Raw genomic sequence first — 20,667 nt, forward strand, 5'->3', positions numbered from 1 at the left:
ATATCCGCTCCGCGCGTGATTGCCAAACGTGATTTCCGGAGATTTCACTTATCGCGGCAGATAGGCCTACGATTTCCACCGAAATGCATTTCCTGACCCGCAAATTCGCTCGGTCGTTCGTTCCGCCGCTACGAGAATCTTTCCTCCGACGTGCTTTCGCAGCTCCGACGATATTTATTCAGCGAGCGATCCTCGGCTCGCGTTCGACGCTACGAGGCGTTCTGGCTCCTCGCCGTTCGCGGAAACAACGTTCAGGCGACGGAACACCGTTCCGACGGCTCCAGATCGATTCGACGATCCCGTTTTAGACCGGCGTTTCAATCGAGCATCGTCCACCAGCGGCGTCGAACGTTGTTCGAGGTTAACCCCTTGCGCTACTTTCACGAGTCTGACACCCGTGATAAAAATTCTGTGCCAAAATTGAATATCACGAGTTTGACTCGTTGCTACAATTCCATGCTAAACATGAATATCACGAGTTTCACTAGGGCATTTAATTATTTTATATATTATAATTATACATATAGGGTATATATATAATAATAATAATTAATATATATTATAATAATATTATATTTAATATTATTATTATATTATATTATATTAATATTATTAATATTATTATTATATTATATTATATTAATATTATTATTATAATAATAATATATAATTATATATATATACAGGATGTCTAAAAAATATCTCGCAATCCGGAAACGGCGGGTACCTCGGACCATTTGGAGCAGCTTCTTCCTTTACAAAAATGTTCTCCGAGGCACCGTTAACGAGTTATCAACGAAAAACCGTGGCCAACGAGCAATCGCGCGCGGCTGACGCTCCGCCCTCGCGTCCACTGGAGGGCCGGCGCGACGCGATACTGGCCGCCAGGGCGGAGCGCCGGGCGCGCTCGCGCTCCGATTGGTCCACGTTTTCCGTTTAATAACTCGTTAACGGTGCGTCGGAGAAAATTCTTGTAAAGGAAAAAGTTGCTTCGAATGACCCGAGGAACCCGCCACTCTCGGATTGCGAGACATATTTGGAACAACCTGCATTACAATTATTTTATAACATCGATTAATATCATATCACCGAGGTGTCGTGTTTCAAATTGCGCCACTTGAGCTCCGCCGCTCGGCTCCTCCAGCGACCATTCCAGCGAACAAGTTTTGCACAGCTTTTTCAGAGTCTCGGCGTAGTGCAAGGGGTTAAACGTTGTTTCGTACGGCCGGTTCGACGAGACGAGACGCGACGGCCGAATCGATTTGCTTCGCGTCGCGTCCGAAGCGGCACGATATATCCGGCGGTTGGAAACACGAGGAACACAAACGTTCGGCTGGAACCGAACGGGAAACGACGCCCGTTTCGCGCCGCACTGTTCGAAAGACAGGAACTCTAACAGAGCGCAGCTGTCGCGGCGGCAGTGCGCGATCGAACGGTCGCGATCGTGAATCACGCGATGATGAATCATCACGGCAGGCACGGAACTCGCCCCCTGCGTAACCACTGCACCCCCGGGAACGAACGAACATACGAACGAACGGAGCTCTTCTACGTACCCCGTGAGAAAGCCGGGCACCACGGAAAGTCGGACCACCATTGTGTCGATGCTTTCGCGCAAAAGCGACCAGGACACGACTTCGACGTCGGGGTGGTGGTTTTACGGTCACCTTGCAACCACCGTGAACACTCTGCTCATGTCACGACTATCGGAGTTTCTCTCTCTCTCTCTCTCCCTCTCTTCGGAATACGAACGCGGGAGGTTTTTCTCGAGAGGATCTCTCGAGCGCGTCGATGCTCGCTGCGCGAAGGATCGCGTGGTTCTGTCGATCGTTCCGGCGCGCGACGATGCGGCCCCGATCGAGAGGAAGGATCGAGCAACGCGAGCAGCTGGCAGCCAGGGGCATTCTTCGTCCTCGACGCGAGGATCGGAAATCAGTGAACAAGACCGTGCTGGGAAGAGGGGTGAAACAGCGAGAGAGAGAGAGAGAGAGAGGGGGGGGGGGAAGAGAGCACGTGCACACCGGCCTCGACAGTGGTGAGCAACCTTCTGCACCGGAATCGATTTTAACCTCCTCCTCCTCGCCCCTCTCCTCCCCTCCCCTGCCCAGGCTCTCTTCGCCGCCTCTTCGCCGGTTAATCGTGTGAACATTACCTGATTTTAAAGGCAAAGTGCCCTCCTCTCCGGCCAGCCGACGCCGTTACACGCTTTAAAAATGAACTCTCGCGCGGTTTTGAAAAAAGTCCCGGATCGTCGCCGCGAAAGCCTCGAACGAGGAGAGGAGCCTTCGAGACGGCCGAGTCTCGGGCTCGTTTCCATACACCTGTGGACTCGGCCCGTGTGTAACGCGAGTTCTTAGAACACGCGTTCCTATAAAACGCGCCGGGGATGTCGCGAGCGCCGGTTTTCATGCGACGCCGTTTATTAGCGCAACGCGTCGAGCAATAAAACGCACCGATTAGGGTCGGTGCACGTATTTTACGTCTTCGTTTACCTTCGTTCCTAGACTTTCGTGACGAACATAATAAATAAATGTTACAATTTAATAAATAGATAAATAGATAGATAGGTAAATAGGTAGATAAATAAATAGATAGATAAATAGATAGATAAATAAATGAATAAATAAATAGATAGATAAATAAATAAATGAATAAATAAATAGATAGATAAGTAGATAGATAAATAAATAAATGAATAAGTAAATAGATAGATAGATAAATAGATAGATAAATAGATAAATAAATAAATTAATAAATAAATAAGTAAATAGATAGATAGATAGAGAGATAAATAAGTAAATGAATAAAGAAATAGATAGATAAATAAATAAATGAATGAGTAAATAGATAGATAAATAAATAAATGAATAAGTAAATAGATAGATAAATAAATAAATGAAGAAATAGATAGATAGATAAATAAATAAATGAATAAGTAAATAGATAGATAAATAAATAAATGACGAAATAAATAGATAGACAGATAAATAAACGAATAAATAAATAGACAGCTAAATAAATAAACATCTATTATATATTAATAATAAGTATTTGTCCGATTTCGGAGAAACGAATGACATTCGCATCTCGTAGATCGTGCGTGAGACCTTCGCGACGCGAGTCCGACTCGTTGTGCACAGAGAGTTAACCGCGTTATACGGGAGGCCCATTGTGCTCGCAACTCCTCGCTCATCGCTCGCATTGTATCCGCGGCTCCGCTTTATTTCTCGCGAACAATCGCGTTCGAATACGCGAATAACGCTCGCCCCCGATCCGCCGAATTCGTCGAGCGCGCGTATCTCTCCCGCGTTTGCTTCGATCTTCGGTAAGAAGCAGCCCGTCGGCGTCGACGAAATCAACGGAATAAAAAATGCTCCGAAAGTTTCGAACCGCTCCGTAAACGTCGGCTCGAGCGGGGATCGTCATCGCGCGCGCCGAGTTTCTCTCCGTCGAATGACTCGGCTGCTGCCGCTGCTATTCGTTCCACGATTAACTTGTTTTCCCTTTAATACACGGCGCAGGAGTTTACGAGAAACGCGAGAACAGTGAGATCGCAGTCTCATGTTTTATGCACCTGCACAGCGCTCGAGGCCCCAACCCCTTCTTTCTCGTTGCTCCCCTCGCCCTCGCCCTCTCCCCCGTTCGCCGAGTATTCTTCTTCGCTCCCGGCCGCAGGTTCTTTCACGACTTTTTTTTTTGCCCCGCGACGATGCGTGGAAACCGCGTTTAACGACTCGCCTGCCGACCGATCTCGCTTCTTCTCTGTGTGTGTGTGTGTGTGTCGCAAGTTTCGTTCAGACGTTTCAAAAGAGAAGCTGAATCGGGGAAAATCGCTGTACTTTGGACGACGACGTTCGAATCTTAAGACGACGCTGAATATCTCTCCGAATTGACGCTCTGGTCGCGCACGAAAATTGACAATTCGGGGAGAGGAGATACGATTATTATTATATTATTATATCATTATTCTATTATATTACTATATTATTATTCTATTATATTATTATATTATTGTATTATTGTATTATTACATTATTATTATATTATATTATCATATTATTATATTATTATATTATTATTCTATTATATTCTTATATTATTATATTATTATTCTATTATATTATTATATTATTGTATTATTGTATTATTACATTATTATTATATTATATTATCATATTATTATATTATTATATTATTATTCTATTATATTCTTATATTATTATATTATTATTCTATTATATTATTATATTATTGTATTATTGTATTATTACATTATTATTATATTATATTATCATATTATTATATTATTATATTATTATTCTATTATATTCTTATATTATTATATTATTATTCTATTATATTATTATATTATTATATTATTATATTATTATTCTATTATATTATTATATTATTATATTATTGTATTATTATACTATTACATTATTATATTATATTACATATTATTACCCACAGGGTGGGTCGGAATTCGTAGCACAACCGAAAAGAAACTGATTCTACGCGAAGAAATAAGAGCAAGATTCGGTACATTTTTTTACCGTGGGCTCCGTTTTCGAGAAAATCGACTTTAATATTACTCAACTGATCACAAAGATAAGATCATTTCAAGCAACTTTTCCCTTAGCGAAAATGCGATCCGCGGCTTCGTTTACGAGTTACAAACGAAAAACAGTGACCAATGAGGAGCTAGCGCGTCTAGCGCTAGACGGCCGAGCCAATCAGCGGCACTGAGCTTCGACCGCTCGGCCGCCTAGCGCCGCCTCGCGTCAACCGAGCTCGCCTCTCATTGTCCACCGTTTTTCGTTAATAACTCGTAAACGAAGCCTCGTAGAACATTTTCGCAAAGGAGAAAGTTGCTCGAAATTACCTCAGGAATCACCCCGTTCCAACTATTAACATAATTATGGAACATTCTGTATTAAAAAATGATCCGAAACCGTGTATATAGGTCCACGAAGAAGCAGATAATTAATATAGAAAATATGAAACGGATTAAGCGTTGCTCGACGGGCCACGTCGTTCCCCGAATGTCGCGGACGCGGAAAGGGTTGCAGCCCTATCCAGCCACCAGCGACGACGACAACCACGACGACAAGGTGAACGCGTATCAGCTTTCACGCAAATGTCAGCAGGTACGCGGACAGAACGGTGGGATGACGACGAACGGCGACAGTCACGACGATGACGATACGCGGCGCGCCGGCCGTGACACTCAACCTTCCACGCCTTACGCAATCCTCGTCAATTAAGCTTGTTGCGTAACGAGCCGAGATGCGCCTTCGGACAAGCGAAATGCGTTTACAGGCCTGCTGACGGGAGCCCGGAAAAGTTAGCCGGTGATTGGATTCCGTTCCTCGGGAAACCTCGCACCCTCCGAGTCGCCGGTTTCGAGCCGGAACACGCGGCGACGCGCGTGCCGGTTGCTGAACGGAAGGGGTGGGGGTAGGGGATATATTATTAATATAATATATATATAATAATATATTATTATATATATTATATTATATTAATAATAATATTATATAATAATAGTAATAATATTAATATAATAATAATAATAATATTAATAATAATATAATATATATAATAATATATAATAATATATTATTATATATATTATATTATATTAATAATATATTATTATATATTATTATATTATATTAATAATAATATTATTATATATTATTATATTATTATTATATTATTATAATATTATTATTTTTTATTATAATTACTATTATTATTATTTATATAATATACATATAATAATAATAATAATATATATATTATTAATATAATTATCGATCGATTGATCCGGCATCGAAGAGAGAGAGAGAGAGAGAGAGAGAGAGAGAGAGAGAGAGAGAGAGAAAGAGGGAAATCAAGCAGAAATTCTTGCTGGTGGCCCCGGGAACTTTCGTTGACGGGGTCCGTGCACTCGCAGGGACAAAGAAGCCCGGCTCTATAACACTTTCGCACGATTCTCGCGAAACGGTGGTTCTTAAACGAAACGTAATTGCAGGGAAAAGTAGCAGCCGCCGGGCGGGAATTGTATTTAAAGCGTGCCCGGTAACGATTTAACTGTAAACCGACGCGAGTCGCGGACAGCGAGTTCACGAGCGAACCGCGTTACCGGTTCGGCTGCTCTAATGCACGGTTAAATTTACATACAGCCGGGAGCCAACCGTGTAAATTTCTACGTACGAATTTCTTTTCCTTACAGAAACTGTAACACGGGCACGCGAGGCCTCGCGCGTTTTAAACTCTTTGGGTCACGCTGGGATTAAAAATGTTCTCTGTCATTTTCGATGCACGGTAATGCATGATGGGACATTTTTAGAAATATTGCAATAACTGCGCGTGTGTGTGCGTTCGTGAACCGATGTGCCACGGTGGCACTATTCGAGTCCTGCCGTATAACGACAAATTGATCATATTAATTATTATGTTTTTACGTTTTTGTATTATATTTTATTTCATTTTATTTATTTTATGTTACATTTTATTATATTATAATATAATAGATATATGATATCTATTATATTATAATTATAATATAATAGCAATATAATAATAATAATATAATAATATAATATAATATTATAATATAATAAATATATGATATCTATTATATTATAATTATATTATTATATTATAATATTAAATAATATAAAATACTTAAATATTAAATTATGTTATAATATAATAGATATACAATAGATATTTGTCGAACATATCGACGAACAAATAACGTTATTTCAAATACGGTGATAGACCAGATAACAAATGAAACAAACATTCTATCCGAATAATTATTTGAATAATATTCCATTTCAACAGTGCCAGTCCCTGGAATAAGAAAAATTATATCTTTCATCATCTTTACTTAAAAAAGAAATTATCGCGCGCAAGAAAAACTATCTCGAATTTTCGAAGAGTTAAAATGGCTTCGAGCGCAAAGGGTTAACGTTGGAAGGTCGACGACGGCTTAACATTAATCGAGGAATATTTCTCGAAATAATATAATTTTTTTTCCCTCGGTCTCGCGGCGAAAGAGAACGACGGCGTCGTGCACGCCGAGTGCAGACGGCAGACGATTGCACTCGCGGCTGCAGCTAACCGGAGAGACCGAACGAAGCCAGGGTGGACGCAGCGCCATTTAATTACGCGACGTTGGTCTCGGGACGCGCATAACGAGCCGCGATTTAGCGAAAAAAAAAAGAAAATGCCCGGTCTCTCTGTAACCGCGACAGGTGAGCGATTAAAAGCGGACTCTTGGCTCTTCTAAACGCTGCGCGGGGGTTGTAACCAGCTGGCTCGAATCTCGCGGGGAAACTGCACTTTAACCCTCGAGGGGACGGTTCCGGTCCGGAACTTTAAAAATATCGATTTTTGCATCTGCCGTTTCTCACTTTCTACGATGCCGCAAGAATTCGCGGTCTTCTTTTTGGTCCTCGTCAATTGGAACCTCCCCTTAACCAGGCTGCCAATTGCAGTAAATTCTCTCCAATTGACCCTCGGATTTTACACGAAAATGGACCATTTGGGGAGCGCAGATACGATCGTTATTTATTATTATATTATTATATTATTGAAATGTTAAATTATTATAGTATTATATTATTACTTTAATATATTGTTATATTATTACTTTATTATATTGTTATATTATTCTATTATTCTATTATTACTTTATTGTACTGTTATATTATTACTTTATTATATTGTTATATTATTATATTATTACTTTATTATATTGTTATATTATTATATTATTACTTTATTATATTGTTATATTATTATATTATTACTTTATTATATTGTTATATTATTATATTATTACTTTATTATATTGTTATATTATTATATTATTACTTTATTATATTGTTATATTATTATATTATTACTTTATTATATTGTTATATTATTATATTATTACTTTAATATATTGTTATATTATTATATTATTACTTTATTATATTGTTATATTATTATATTATTACTTCATTGTATTGTTATATTATTATATTATTTCTTTAATATATTGTTATATTATCATATTATTACTTTATTATATTGTTATGTTATTATATTATTACTTTATTATATTGTTATATTATTGTATTAATATATTATAATATTATTATATTATACATTATTTATATTATTATACTTTTACATAATTACGGGCTCAATAACGGGAAAATCCTCCGAAAATAGCGTAACAATTTTGTAGCGTCGCCGCGGAGCCGCCGCTCGAATCCAAAGGGTTGCTACGGAACGATGCGATAAATATAGGGGTTGCGCGGCGTAACACGAAACAACGTTGCACTCGTAATCGACGGAAGATGGCAAAGAATAATTGACGGGGACCGGGCCGCGCTGGTCTATTCCGCTCCGGAGAGCCCGCCGGCGGGGGATGGAAAAAGGGAAAAAATGAAGATTGGAAGGGGAGGGAAGGGGAGGAAGGAACGAAGGAAAGGTGGAAGGTAGGAAGAAAAGGAAGAAGTCTGGAGGACGGAAACACAGCGAAGGTTTCTATGGCGCGTGTCCAAGTGGCAGCTGATGCGCTTCACCTGAAGAAACCCGCCCCTCCCGCCAACCCCCTTGTGCCGGCGCGCCGCGCCGCGCGGCCGCTCCAACCCCCGCGCGGCCGCTCCAACCCCCGCGCGCGCACAGCTCGCTCGCGTCGTCTGAGGGTTTTGTCTTGGCCCGTAGCGAACGAACGAGTGGCCCGTGGATCCCTTCCACCGGGGCCAGACTATATCATCTCTTTCAACCCTTCGGGCGTCGTTCATTGTCTCAAGCTCCGGGCGGGCGCGACGGCGCGGCCGAGTCAAACGGCGGGCGCTTGTCGCCGTCGCAACAATGGAAAGTCGCGAGAAAGAGGAGCGCGCCGTGGATTTATCGAGAGCGGAGGCACGGACGAGCCGCGCACCCCGCGCCCGCCTTTTTTGTTTCGCCCCGACGCGACGCGACGGCCGGCGACGATTTTTCCGTCGCGACGGGAAACTCGTCGACGGACCGTGGACGATCGCGCGACGCGCGTTTTACTTTCGTCTCGACACTTTTCGTTTCGATAGCCCTCGATCTCGCGTCGGTCGAGCGAAGATCAAGGCGGGGGGTGGGGGGAGGAATTCATCGAATCAGGGGTTCGTTTCCGTTGGCCCGCGGCCAAATCGGATCGTTGCACGAGCCTGTGTGCTCGCTGAGAGGAAAGAACGACGAAACTTTCGCAGGATAGCGGGAAAACTGTCGTAATTTCTCCCGGAAATGCCGAATTTCGGGTCGCTGGGAATTTATCTGTGATAGTCCTTTGTCTATGGAATTTTGTTGCTACGTCGATGCTAGGGTTATGTCAAGGTTATTAATAATAGAATTACAGTAATTTCTCCTGGAAATTCTAAATTATAGGCTGCTGCGAATTTTTATCTGTGCTGGTCCTACGACTATGTGATTTTATTGCTGCGTCGATGCTAGGGTTATGTCAAGGTTATTAATAATAGAAACTATGGAGTACAGTAATATTTCCCGGAAATGCCAAATTTCGGGCTGCTGGGAATTTCTCTTGCTCTAGTTCTACGCCTATGTAATTTTATTGCTACGTCGATGCTACGATTATGTCAAGGTTATTAATAATAGAAACTACAAAATGCAGTAATGTTTCCCGGAAATGCCAAATTTCGGGCTGCTGGGAATTTCCCTTGCTCTAGTTCTACGCCTATGTAATTTTATTGCTACGTCGATGCTAGGATTATGTCAAGGTTATTAATAATAGAAACTACAAAATGCAGTAATGTTTCCCGGAAATGCCAAATTTCGGGCTGCTGGGAATTTCCCTTGCTTCAGTTCTACGCCTATGTAATTTTATTGCTACGTCGATGCTAGGATTATGCCAGGGTTCTCTGTATCTCTCTCTCTCTTTTTCTCTCTGTCTTTGTCTCTCTCTCCCTTTTTCTCTCTCTCTCTTTTTTTCTCTCTGTCTTTGTCTTTCTCTCTTTTTCTCTCTGTCTTCGTCTCTCTCTTTTTCTCTCTGTCTTTGTCTCTCTCTCTTTTTCTCTCTGTCTTTGTCTCTCTCTCTTTTTCTCTCTGTCTTCGTCTCTCTCTCTCTGTCTTTGTATCTCTCTCTTTTTCTCTCTGTCTTCGTCTCTCTCTCTGTCTTTGTATCTCTCTCTTTTTCTCTCTGTCTTCGTCTCTCTCTCTGTCTTTGTATCTCTCTCTTTTTCTCTCTGTCTCTCTCGCCCTCGAGAGAGCTCGTCCGCACGCTTTCTATCGTAGGAAGAGAAATAAATTGGAGTCGGGGTGGCATCAAAGCCTTGCAAGAGTCTGAACATCTGTCTGTCGGGTGTTTCGGGGACTCGTGCCGCGCCGTAGTGCACGTGTGCTTCGATGCACACACACACACACACACACGTACGATGCACACGCGCGCGAACTGTTGCCGTGAAGTGCCTCGGAACATGCACCTGGCTTCATGTTTTTTCTGCCACGGCTGGTCGAAAGCTTCTCCCTCCCTTTCTTTCTCTCTCTCTCTCCCTCTCTCTCTCCCCCTCTTTCTCTACCTCTTTCCCTCGGAGCATCGTCAATAGAACACTATGCGAAAACATTACCCCCGAGGGATGCATTCATGCAGTTTTCATTATCTTTATTGTCATCATTGTACCATTTACGAGCTAGTAGACCCTTCTAAATCATAAAAATGTGATGTGCGCGTGATCAGGAAAAAATAAACATTCCAAGGTAGTAATAGATCTAATAATAGACAGGTCCGGGGGAATCGATAAAATTTAGATAACATCTCGGTGATGATTTTATCGAGATATTTATGTAGCGTACTGTGTACGTGGCGCTTTAGAGTTATATTTATCTCAACGGTGTGATTCGACAAAGAAATCCAAGATACTCTAATGCAGAAGCGACGACGAAAGCGATAAAGTAGACATGTTTGCAACCACACAAAATGCAGTCGCAAAGTGCAAAACAAGTTTTATATAAACTGTTTACCTAACTTGCTGATTCGCTGAATCTTTGTCGGTCTAAATATGATTTGTTCTTGTGCTGTTATGCTAAAAATTGGCGTATACACATATATGTATATGTTCTTCTAAAAATCCGTATATATAAATTAATTAAATTAAATCAGATTAAGTTAAATTGAATTGAAATGAATTAAATTGGATAGAATAGAATAGAATTGAATTAAATTGAATAGAATTGAAATGAATTGAAATGAATTGAAATGAATTGAAATGAATTGAAATGAATTGAATTGAATAGAATTGAAATGAATTAAATTCAATAGAATAGAATTGAAATGAATTAAATTCAATAGAATAGAATTGAAGTGAATTAAATTGAATAGAATTGAATTGAAATGAATTACATTGAATAGAATTGAATTGAAATGAATTAAATTGAATAGAATTGAATGGAAATGAATTAAATTCAATAGAATAGAATTGAAATTAATTAAATTGAATAGAATTGAATGGAAATGAATTAAATTCAATAGAATAGAATTGAAATTAATTAAATTGAATAGAATAGAATTGAAATGAATTACATTGAATAGAATTGAATTGAAATGAATTAAATTGAATTGAAATGAATTAAATTGAATTGAAATGAATTAGATTGAATTGAAATGGATTGAAACGAATTGAATTTAAATAAAATAAAATTGAATTGAATTGAACGGAAATGGAATTGAATAGAATGAAATGAAATTGCAACGGCTCAGTACGAGTAACAGTGGTTCCCAGTGTAAACCCGTGTCCGTGTTTCTATGGAACACGATCTCGAGAGAGAGGATCGAGTCGAAGGAACGAACGGGCAGCGAAAGAACGAGGCGTCCACAGACTCGTTAGCTTTTATTGGCGAGCGCGATTCGGGCCAGTTGCGAACGAAACTAGAACCTGATTCCGCATTTTCGACTTGTTCCTAGGCCGTGGAATTGGCCGCTCGACCGGCGGCATTCGTTTCGCGACCGTTCAAGGGTGCCCTCGGCGCGAGGGCAAGACTCTCGTTATTTCTTATTTCCCTCGTCCGCGAAAGGGTTGAAGCTCGCGCTTCCGCCGCTCGGCGAGACGCGTCCCTCGAAAAAGAGGGTTTTGCGCCGGGCCGGCGCGAAAAGAGAAAAAAAAGAAAACGGGGAAATAGAAAATAAATTCACTATTCGAGGGGGCGTGGCGAGGCGAAAGGGAAGGCAGAGCGGCTCCGGGTCGAGCTGAAAAAAGCTCGGCGAGGCGAACACGCCTGCATTATTCATGCTCTCGTTTCGGCACAAACTCGCGCGCGGAAAGCCTCGCCGAGATCCGCGGACGGAGAGCCACGAGAGAGAGAGAAAGAGAGAAAGAGAGAGAGAGAGAGAGAGAGACGAGAGGGAGAGAGAAAGAGAGACAGAACCGAAAGAGAGAGAGAGAACCGAAAGAGAGAGAGAACCGAAAGAGGGAGAGAACCGAGAGAGAGAGAGAGAGAGAGAGAACCGAGAGAGAGAGAGGGAGAGAACCGAGAGAGAGAGAGAGAGAGAGAGAGAGAGAGAACCGAGAGAGAGAGGGAGAGAACCGAGAGAGAGAGACGAGAGAGAGAACCGAGAGAGAGAGACGAGAGAGAGAGATGAGAGACGAGAGAGGGAGAGAGAGAGACGAGAGACGAGAGAGGGAGAGAGAGAGACAAGAGAATCAAGAGAGCGCGGTCACGCGGCCCCAGAAGTCCGATGTGCCAGTTTAATCGAATTTCCCGCGACTTTCCCGGCGTTCTCCGCCGGCCGCGGCCGCGTCTGACGCGGCGAGTTATTTCGCGGGGCTGGAATCTCGCGTTGGAACCGTGTCGGATCTGCGAGGCACACTCCGCGCGCCGTTAATGGCAATCAACGGCTGTTAATTGCTCGGTGATAATTAGTCGAGACCCGCGGCGGCCGCGCGGCCAGAGAGAACCGGTAGCGGAGCACGCTTTAATAATTCCTTTAATGAATTCGAGACGATGCGCGTGGTTCTTCCGGCCGACGGAAGCCGACGGAAGTCAACGGAAGCCAACGAACCGCTCTTCCTCTCCCCCCCGGCCCCCCTGCCGAGCTCGCTATCCGTCTGTTCGCGCCGTCGATACCCGATTGCCAAACAGGCCGACATTTTCGGAACGCTTGTCTCGGCTTTGGCTCCGTTTAAATCGGGAGCAGCGAGGCCACGCCCACACCGAGGAAACGATGCCGAAGATTCGAGCGTTCGGAGCGCTTCGCACGTGGTATTTTTAATAGCGAGGTTTCTGGCGTCGAAACGGGACAATTGGCTGCTTTGACGAGTATACTCGTCAAACACAAAATTATTTGAATTGATATGATTATTGAAATGAACAAAAAAATGATTATTGAATTTTAGATATTCTAGAATTCTTGTCGAATTTCATATTATACAATTGAAGTGGCAGTATTTTGTGTCGCGACGAGTACACTCGTCATGAACAAAATGACAGTATTTTGAGTTCGACGAGTATACTCGTCGCGGACAAAATGGCAGTATTTTGTGTTCGACGGGTATATTCGTCATAGAAAAGTGGCAGTATTTTGTGTCACGACGAGTATACTCGTCATAGGAAAGTGGCAGTGTATTGTGTCACGACGAGTATACTCGTCACGGAGAATTGACACTATTTTGTGTCGCGACGAGTACATTCGTCACGGAGAAGTTACAGTATATTACGTGTCACGACGAGTATACTCGTCACGGAGAAGCGGAGAAGCATTTAGCGTGAAGATTTATTAGCACTTAAATATTATGGCACCGGGTTTAACGATAAAGAGGCTGATCCTCCAGCAGATCCCGTCTTTGTTCGAGTATCGGCGACAAAGTTTCCCGACCAGTCTCGGGGATTAGCGGGGAAGATTTACGAACAGGCCGGCGCGTGGGAACGAGATCTACGCGCGAAACATCCTACGCCCGGATCCCTTTTATGCATCTAATTAACCGTGAATAAGTTATGGCGGTGCGCCGACTATGAAAAGGGTTCCTCTCGCGCTCCTTCTCTCTCTCTCTCTCTATCTATCTATCTATCTTTTTCCCTCTCTTGCTTCCTCTCGGATGAAAAATTTCCATAAAATAGCCGGAAGCTGTTCCCGTAACTCGAGTTCGGTGCTGGAGCAGCTATCTTCCGGAAGATACGGGGAATTGGGACACGCACCGGTTGCGCAACCGGAAGAATCCCGATCCCCGAGATAAGTTTCACTTCGATTTACAATGTACTAATTATATAGATTACGTGTATATATATTAAATAATATATTAATTAGAATTACACTGCTGTTTTGCAAAGAAACAAAATTATCGTTTCATTATAATATATTATATATTAATTATACAATATTATTATATATTATATTAATTATATAATATTATTATATATTATATTAATTATATAATATTATTATGTATTATATTAATTATACAATATTATTGTATATTACATTAATTATACAATATTATTATATAGTATATAATATATATAACATAATAGTATATATATTAATTATAATTATAATATATATTATTATATATTATATTAATTATATAATATTATTATATATTATATTAATTATACAATATTATTGTATATTACATTAACTATACAATATTATTATATATTATATAATATATATAATATAATATTATATGTGTATTAACTATAATAATAATAATAATTATAATTTGACTCATTATAATAAGATTATAATTTTTAATTACGATTTAATTAATAATAATTTCGTTTCCTCCTAAAATATCAGTTGAATCCAAGAATAAAACGTCGGCTACCCCCGCCGAGATTTCCCATAAAAAAAAGAAACAACCGCGTATCCTGTGTAAAGCTGTTAATGATAATTCTGTGATCCATATATGGTATACCGATTGATGAAGTTCGTGGGCGTCGAGTAGCCCAACTGCAGTCGGGACCTGATGACCTTCTCTTGAACGGTGACCATCCTGGAGCTCCGCGAACTCTGGTGCACCCTCGTCGTCCTTATCACTTGGTAACAATGGTGCTTGCTCTGGCCGGCAGGCACCCGATCGTTCCTCGGCTCGATCATCGTGAACATCGCAGCTTTCACTGTTCATCGAACCGATCGCGTAACTATCGCGATCACACTGCTGCTATGTTCACACGCGACCCCTCGACCGCGGCTGCTCATTTTCATCCCTCCGGCGCGCACACATCCCTCCGGCGTTTCAATGTTTACGTTGAACGTTTCTCGGCGGCCGATGTCCGATGCGATGTCCGGACTACGCGCGGTACATTTCTGTACCCGGCGGACCTGTTTCGGAGTTTCACAAGCTTTTTTTAGGATGATCCTCGATCGCCGTTGCTGGATCGTCGACGTTTCGCTTCGAGCGATCTTCGCGAAGCAACGGCTCGACGGGGCTTTCGGTTTCGAAGTGTCCGATGGCATCGGCGAATCGGTTGCGGTGAATTAGGCGACCGGCGAATCGGTTGCGATGAATTAGGCGACCGGCGAATCGGTTGCGATGAATTAGGCGACCGGCGAATCGGTTGCGATGAATTAGGCGAATCGGTTGCGATGAATTAGGCGACCGGCGAATCGGTTGCGATGAATTAGGCGACCGGCGAATCGGTTGCGATGAATTAGGCGAATCGGTTGCGATGAATTAGGCGAATCGGTTGCGATGAATTAGGCGACCGGCGAATCGGTTGCGATGAATTAGGCGACCGGCGAATCGGTTGCGATGAATTAGGCGACCGGCGAATCGGTTGCGATGAATTAGGCGACCGGCGAATCGGTTGCGATGAATTAGGCGACCGGCGAATCGGTTACGATGAATTAGGCGATCGGCGAATTACGACCGGTGTGAACAATTTGGGAGCATGGGGTACGATTTTTTGACCTCGAGGATCATTTTTATAGTTATCGATCTTTTGGAGATTAGAAAAACGAGGCGCGAATAATCGAAGCGCGAGGCGCGAATAATATAATATAATTAAATTATATTATATTTATATTATATTCATAATAAAATAATAGAGGCTCTCCTCTCCCCAAATTCGGTTAATAACAAAATAAAAATCGGCTGCTGTCAGCTGCTATCGGAGAAATTTCTAATAATAATAATAATGCAGAAAAGGCACGTGCCGCGAAGCGTACCGCGACGCCTATGGGCTACCGAGTTACGCGAGATGTTTCGAATATATCGAGTAAAATATCAATAATTCAACTGTTTACAATCTATCGAGACTAACGAGAATAATTATAAATCATTGTTTTTGTGTTATACGCAGATCATGGCTCGCATCCGAGCCGTTCGCGTCGATTGCGAGTAAAAAAGCGATCGAGAAATCGTTTCGATTTCTCGAAGAAACAATCGAACTTGAGATCGAAGCAATCGTTTGCCATATAAAAATAGAGAGAATGTTCAATGAAACGAAATGAAATTTAATTGAAAACAAAAATTGTATCTACACAAAACTCGTTTGTAAACAATTGAAAGAACGCTGCATTCCGTTTGCGTTATTCTACTCCAAAACAAAGACCCGAATATATGCACCATAATAGCGATATAAAATGAAAAAGCGAGGCTTAGATATGTAATTTTTATTCGTTATAATGTTCTCTTTTTCGCTTTTTACATGGAAATCGGCCACAGAGCGACGGCAGGTCGCGTTCGCCGAGCGGGCGGCGAGAGTGACCGATCGATTCCGCGAACCGACTCGCGGGGTCGTTTTCACTCGGCCCTCTTTTCCGGTTAATTAAGAACCGATCGCAACTTTCTAATGACGTCCAATTAATATGCGGGGCCACGCGATCCAGCGAAACGCACGCGATGGTCGCGGAAGCGGTTGGCCGCCATTCAACCGACGAAACGGAACACACGCCCGGGAAATGATACATCCATTCCTAGACTATTTGCTCTGGGCACCTAGAATCCAGAGTTCAGGCTCTGGACTTAGGCTCGATGCTTCGGGACTGTGTAAAATAGTTAGTATAATTATGTATATATATATATACTTTATATATATAGGAACTAATTATTATTATTATTGTTATTAATACAGTAATGTCTCCCTAATTGATGCTAAGATTGTGCACAAAAATGGAGAATTTGGGAAGAGGAGATTCGAGCCTTGCAGCTCGTTTTTATAGTTGTTGACAATCGATAACCATAAAAAACGAGCCGCAAGGCTCGAACAATCGTATCTTCTCTTCGAAAATTGTCCATTTTTGTGGGCAATCTGAGCGTCAAATTAGAGAGATATTACTGTAGTTATTTACACAGACCTGATGCATAGAGCTTAGAGATCTAAGTCCAAAGACTAAAGTCTGGATCATGGGAGCCTAGAGCAGAGCATAGGAATCTAGAGACTGAAGCCTAGAACCTGGGAGCCTAGAGACTGAAGCCTAGAACTTAAGACTGAAGTGTCTTAGAGCCTAGAGACTGAAATCTAGTGCCTAGAGACTGAAGTCTAGAGCCTAAAGGCTGAAGCCTAGGAGCCTCTAGGCACTGAACTTAGAAGCTTAGAACTTAGCTTAGAACTTAGGAGCCTAGAGACTAAAGTCTAGGAATGTAGAGACTGAAATCTAGAACCTAAAGACTGAAGCCTAGAGCCTAGAGACTGAAACCTGGAGCCTAGAGACTGAAACCTGGAGCCTAGAGCCTAGAGATTGGAGCCTAGAGCCTAGAAGCCTAGAAACTGAAGCCTAGAGCCTAGAGACGGAAATCTAGAACCCTAAACACGGTTTAGATTGTTTCGATTAGCCGTTTAGGTTGCGTCCAGAGTGACGAACACGTGAAAATCTCGTCTCGTGTAAGACGGTTACGAAACGTTTTCTGTATGTATGTATCGCGGTGTAACGATCGAAACGGCGGAGCACAATTAAGCGTCGTAACCGGTGGGCTAATTACCCGCGGAAACGTTTTCACAATGCTCCCCAGCGCTGCTCGAGCGTGAAAGAGCAAAGAAATTTTAATTCGCCGCGGCGCGGATCATCGTACCGCCGCGATCCGTAATGCGTTTCGAAGAATAATCCGCCGATCGACGATCGTGTTGTTTGTACGTTCTTTGGTTCTTGGGTCTTGGTTTTTGGCGGGAGACCCGAGATTCTTTGCTCTGGGCCTCTAGGCTTCGATCTTTAGGCTCTAGGCTTCGGTTTATAGGCTCTAGGCATCAGTTTATAGGCTCTAGGCTTCAGTTTATAGGCTTTAAGCTTCAATCTCCAGGCTCTAGGCTTCAGTTTCTAGGTTTCTAGGCTCTAGGCTTTCAGTTTTTAGGCTCTAGTCTTCGGTTTATAGGCTTTAAGCTTCAATCTCCAGGCTCTAGGCTTCAGTTTTTAGATTTCTAGGCTCTAGGCTTTCAGTTTCTATGCTCTAGGCTTCAGGTTACAGGCTCTAGGCTTCAGTTTATAGGCTCTAGACTTCAGTTTATAGTCTTTAAGCTTCAATCTCTGGGCTCTAGGCTTCAGTTTCTAGGTTTCTAGGCTCTAGGCTTCAGGTTATAGGCTCTAGACTTCAGGTTATAGGCTCTAGGCTTCAGTTTATAGGCTCTAGACTTCAGTTTATAGTCTTTAAGCTTCAATCTCTGGGCTCTAGGCTTCAGTTTCTAGGTTTCTAGGCTCTAGGCTTCAGGTTATAGGCTCTAGGCTTCAGGTTATAGGCTCTAGACTTCAGGTTATAGGCTCTAGGCTTCAGGTTATAGGCTCTAGACTTCAGGTTATAGGCTCTAGGCTTCAGTTTATAGGCTCTAGACTTCAGTTTATAGTCTTTAAGCTTCAATCTCTGGGCTCTAGGCTTCAGTTTCTAGGTTTCTAGGCTCTAGGCTTCAGGTTATAGGCTCTAGGCTTCAGGTTATAGGCTCTAGACTTCAGGTTATAGGCTCTAGGCTTCAGTTTATAGGCTCTAGACTTCAGTTTATAGTCTTTAAGCTTCAATCTCTGGGCTCTAGGCTTCAGTTTCTAGGTTTCTAGGCTCTAGGCTTCAGGTTATAGGCTCTAGACTTCAGGTTATAGGCTCTAGGCTTCAGGTTATAGGCTCTAGACTTCAGGTTATAGGCTCTAGACTTCAGTTTATAGTCTTTAAGCTTCAATCTCTGGGCTCTAGACTTCACTTTCTAGGTTTCTAGGCTCTAGGCTTCAGGTTATAGGCTCTAGACTTCAGTTTATAGCCTCTAGGCTTCAGTTTATGGGCTCTGGGCTCTAGACTTCGGTCTCTAGGCTCCTAAGCTTCAGACTTTAGGCTCCAAATCGCAATTAGCTCGTGCAACTAGAACGTGTCAACGGGTACCGTTCGTTCCTGTTTGGCGCGGTATCGGGAACTCACGTACGAAAAAGCACCGGAATAACGATGAGGCGGCCACACACCGCACGATCGACGATTCTCCGCCGGCTTCGTCGCGGCGTGACCGATCGGCGAATGTAAAGAAAAAAAGAGAACCATCACCCCGAAGCTAGCTGGGTCACGAGATCGTGAACGATAGAAAAGAACAACTTGTCGGACCGATCGAATCGGCCGCGAGAAATTCGTTTCTAATTTCTCCGTTCGCCGGATTCGAATATTATCGGAACCCGTTCCACGAGACTCGTTATCGCGGGGCCGCGAGACGAGGGACTCGCGCACCCATGAAAATAATTATCGCCCGGGGTTCGCCGATAATTGTATCGGTCGCGGCGCGTTTCGTTCGTTTCGGGAATCGAACGATTCCCTCTTCGTCGATCCCGTCGACGAGACCCGGATTTAATAACAATTGAATCGGTCAAAATCGATAACCATGTTCCGGCGAGCCGAAAATTTGTTTACGGAATTATTCGAAAGGCGATCGAGTTTTTAACGCGTCGCGAGGCGGAGTTCGGGGCGTCGGGCGACGAGAAAACGGCGTCGTCGACGAGACACGGCTTTAATAACAATTGAATCGGTTAAAATCGATAACGTGTTCCGAGGATCCGAAAATTTGTTTACGGAATTATTCGAACGGCGATCCGCTTCCGTCGAGCAGGCGCGAACGCGTCGCGACGCGGTCTTCGAGGCGTCGTGCGAGTAAAAAACGGCGTCGTCGGCACGGAATCGCTCGATCACGACGCTGGAACGGTTCGAACACGGATCGAACGTCGGTCGCCGTCGATTCCGTGGAGACCACGGCCGCTTTAATTTCCGCGGAACACCAGCGGGTCGGAAAATCGGTGACGAGGAGGTCGGCGCGACGCGATTCCGGAACGATATCCCGCGAGGCAGCGGCCCGACGGCCCTCTCGTCGTGAACGATATCCCATCGCGATCCGCGAACCAAACCAAACAACCGGTCGAGCACCTCGAGACATTGCTGGCGTTGCGGCGGCAGCGTCGCGTAACAGAGAAAGAGAGAGAGCGGGGCTCGATTCACAGCGAGCGTCGCCGTTTCCGTCGTCGTCGGCCACCGTACTGTTTGCCGTTAGCTTCGATACCCATAATGGAACTGTCAAAGTCAAACGAAAGGTGGAGCAGAGGCCTCCCACCGGTGATTTGAACGCGCGTGTATGGCCGAGCACCGTGCCCGCTCCGCTCGCTATTCCGCACGCCGAGCCGCCGCGCCGCGGAATAGAGGTCAATTTACACAACAGGCATTCCGATCCGTTCTTTATCCTTATCCCTGGCTCTCTTATCTTTCTCTCTTTCCTCGACCGTCG

General features: G+C 43.1%; 1 protein-coding gene across 9 annotated transcripts in view; it reads right to left on the bottom strand.

Moving 5' to 3' along the window:
* siz (Brefeldin-resistant Arf-GEF family protein schizo) overlaps window positions 1-20,667 on the bottom strand; it is a 90,095-nt gene that overhangs the window by 12,516 nt on the left and 56,912 nt on the right. The window contains exon 2 of one of the 9 annotated variants that reach the window (XM_033477143.2): window positions 14,910-15,316. The exons of 7 other annotated variants lie outside the window; for them this stretch is intronic. In XM_033477143.2, the coding sequence (XP_033333034.1) occupies window positions 14,910-15,100 (191 nt within the window). In that variant the 5' untranslated portion in view covers window positions 15,101-15,316. Of the gene's footprint in view, window positions 1-1,556; window positions 1,613-14,909; window positions 15,317-20,667 lie in introns of those variants that run through there. One more of the 9 variants, XM_033477147.2, reaches the window with a different exon arrangement.

This window comes from Megalopta genalis, chromosome 13 (genome assembly GCF_051020955.1).
Source record: "Megalopta genalis isolate 19385.01 chromosome 13, iyMegGena1_principal, whole genome shotgun sequence".
NCBI lineage: Eukaryota > Metazoa > Arthropoda > Insecta > Hymenoptera > Halictidae > Megalopta > Megalopta genalis.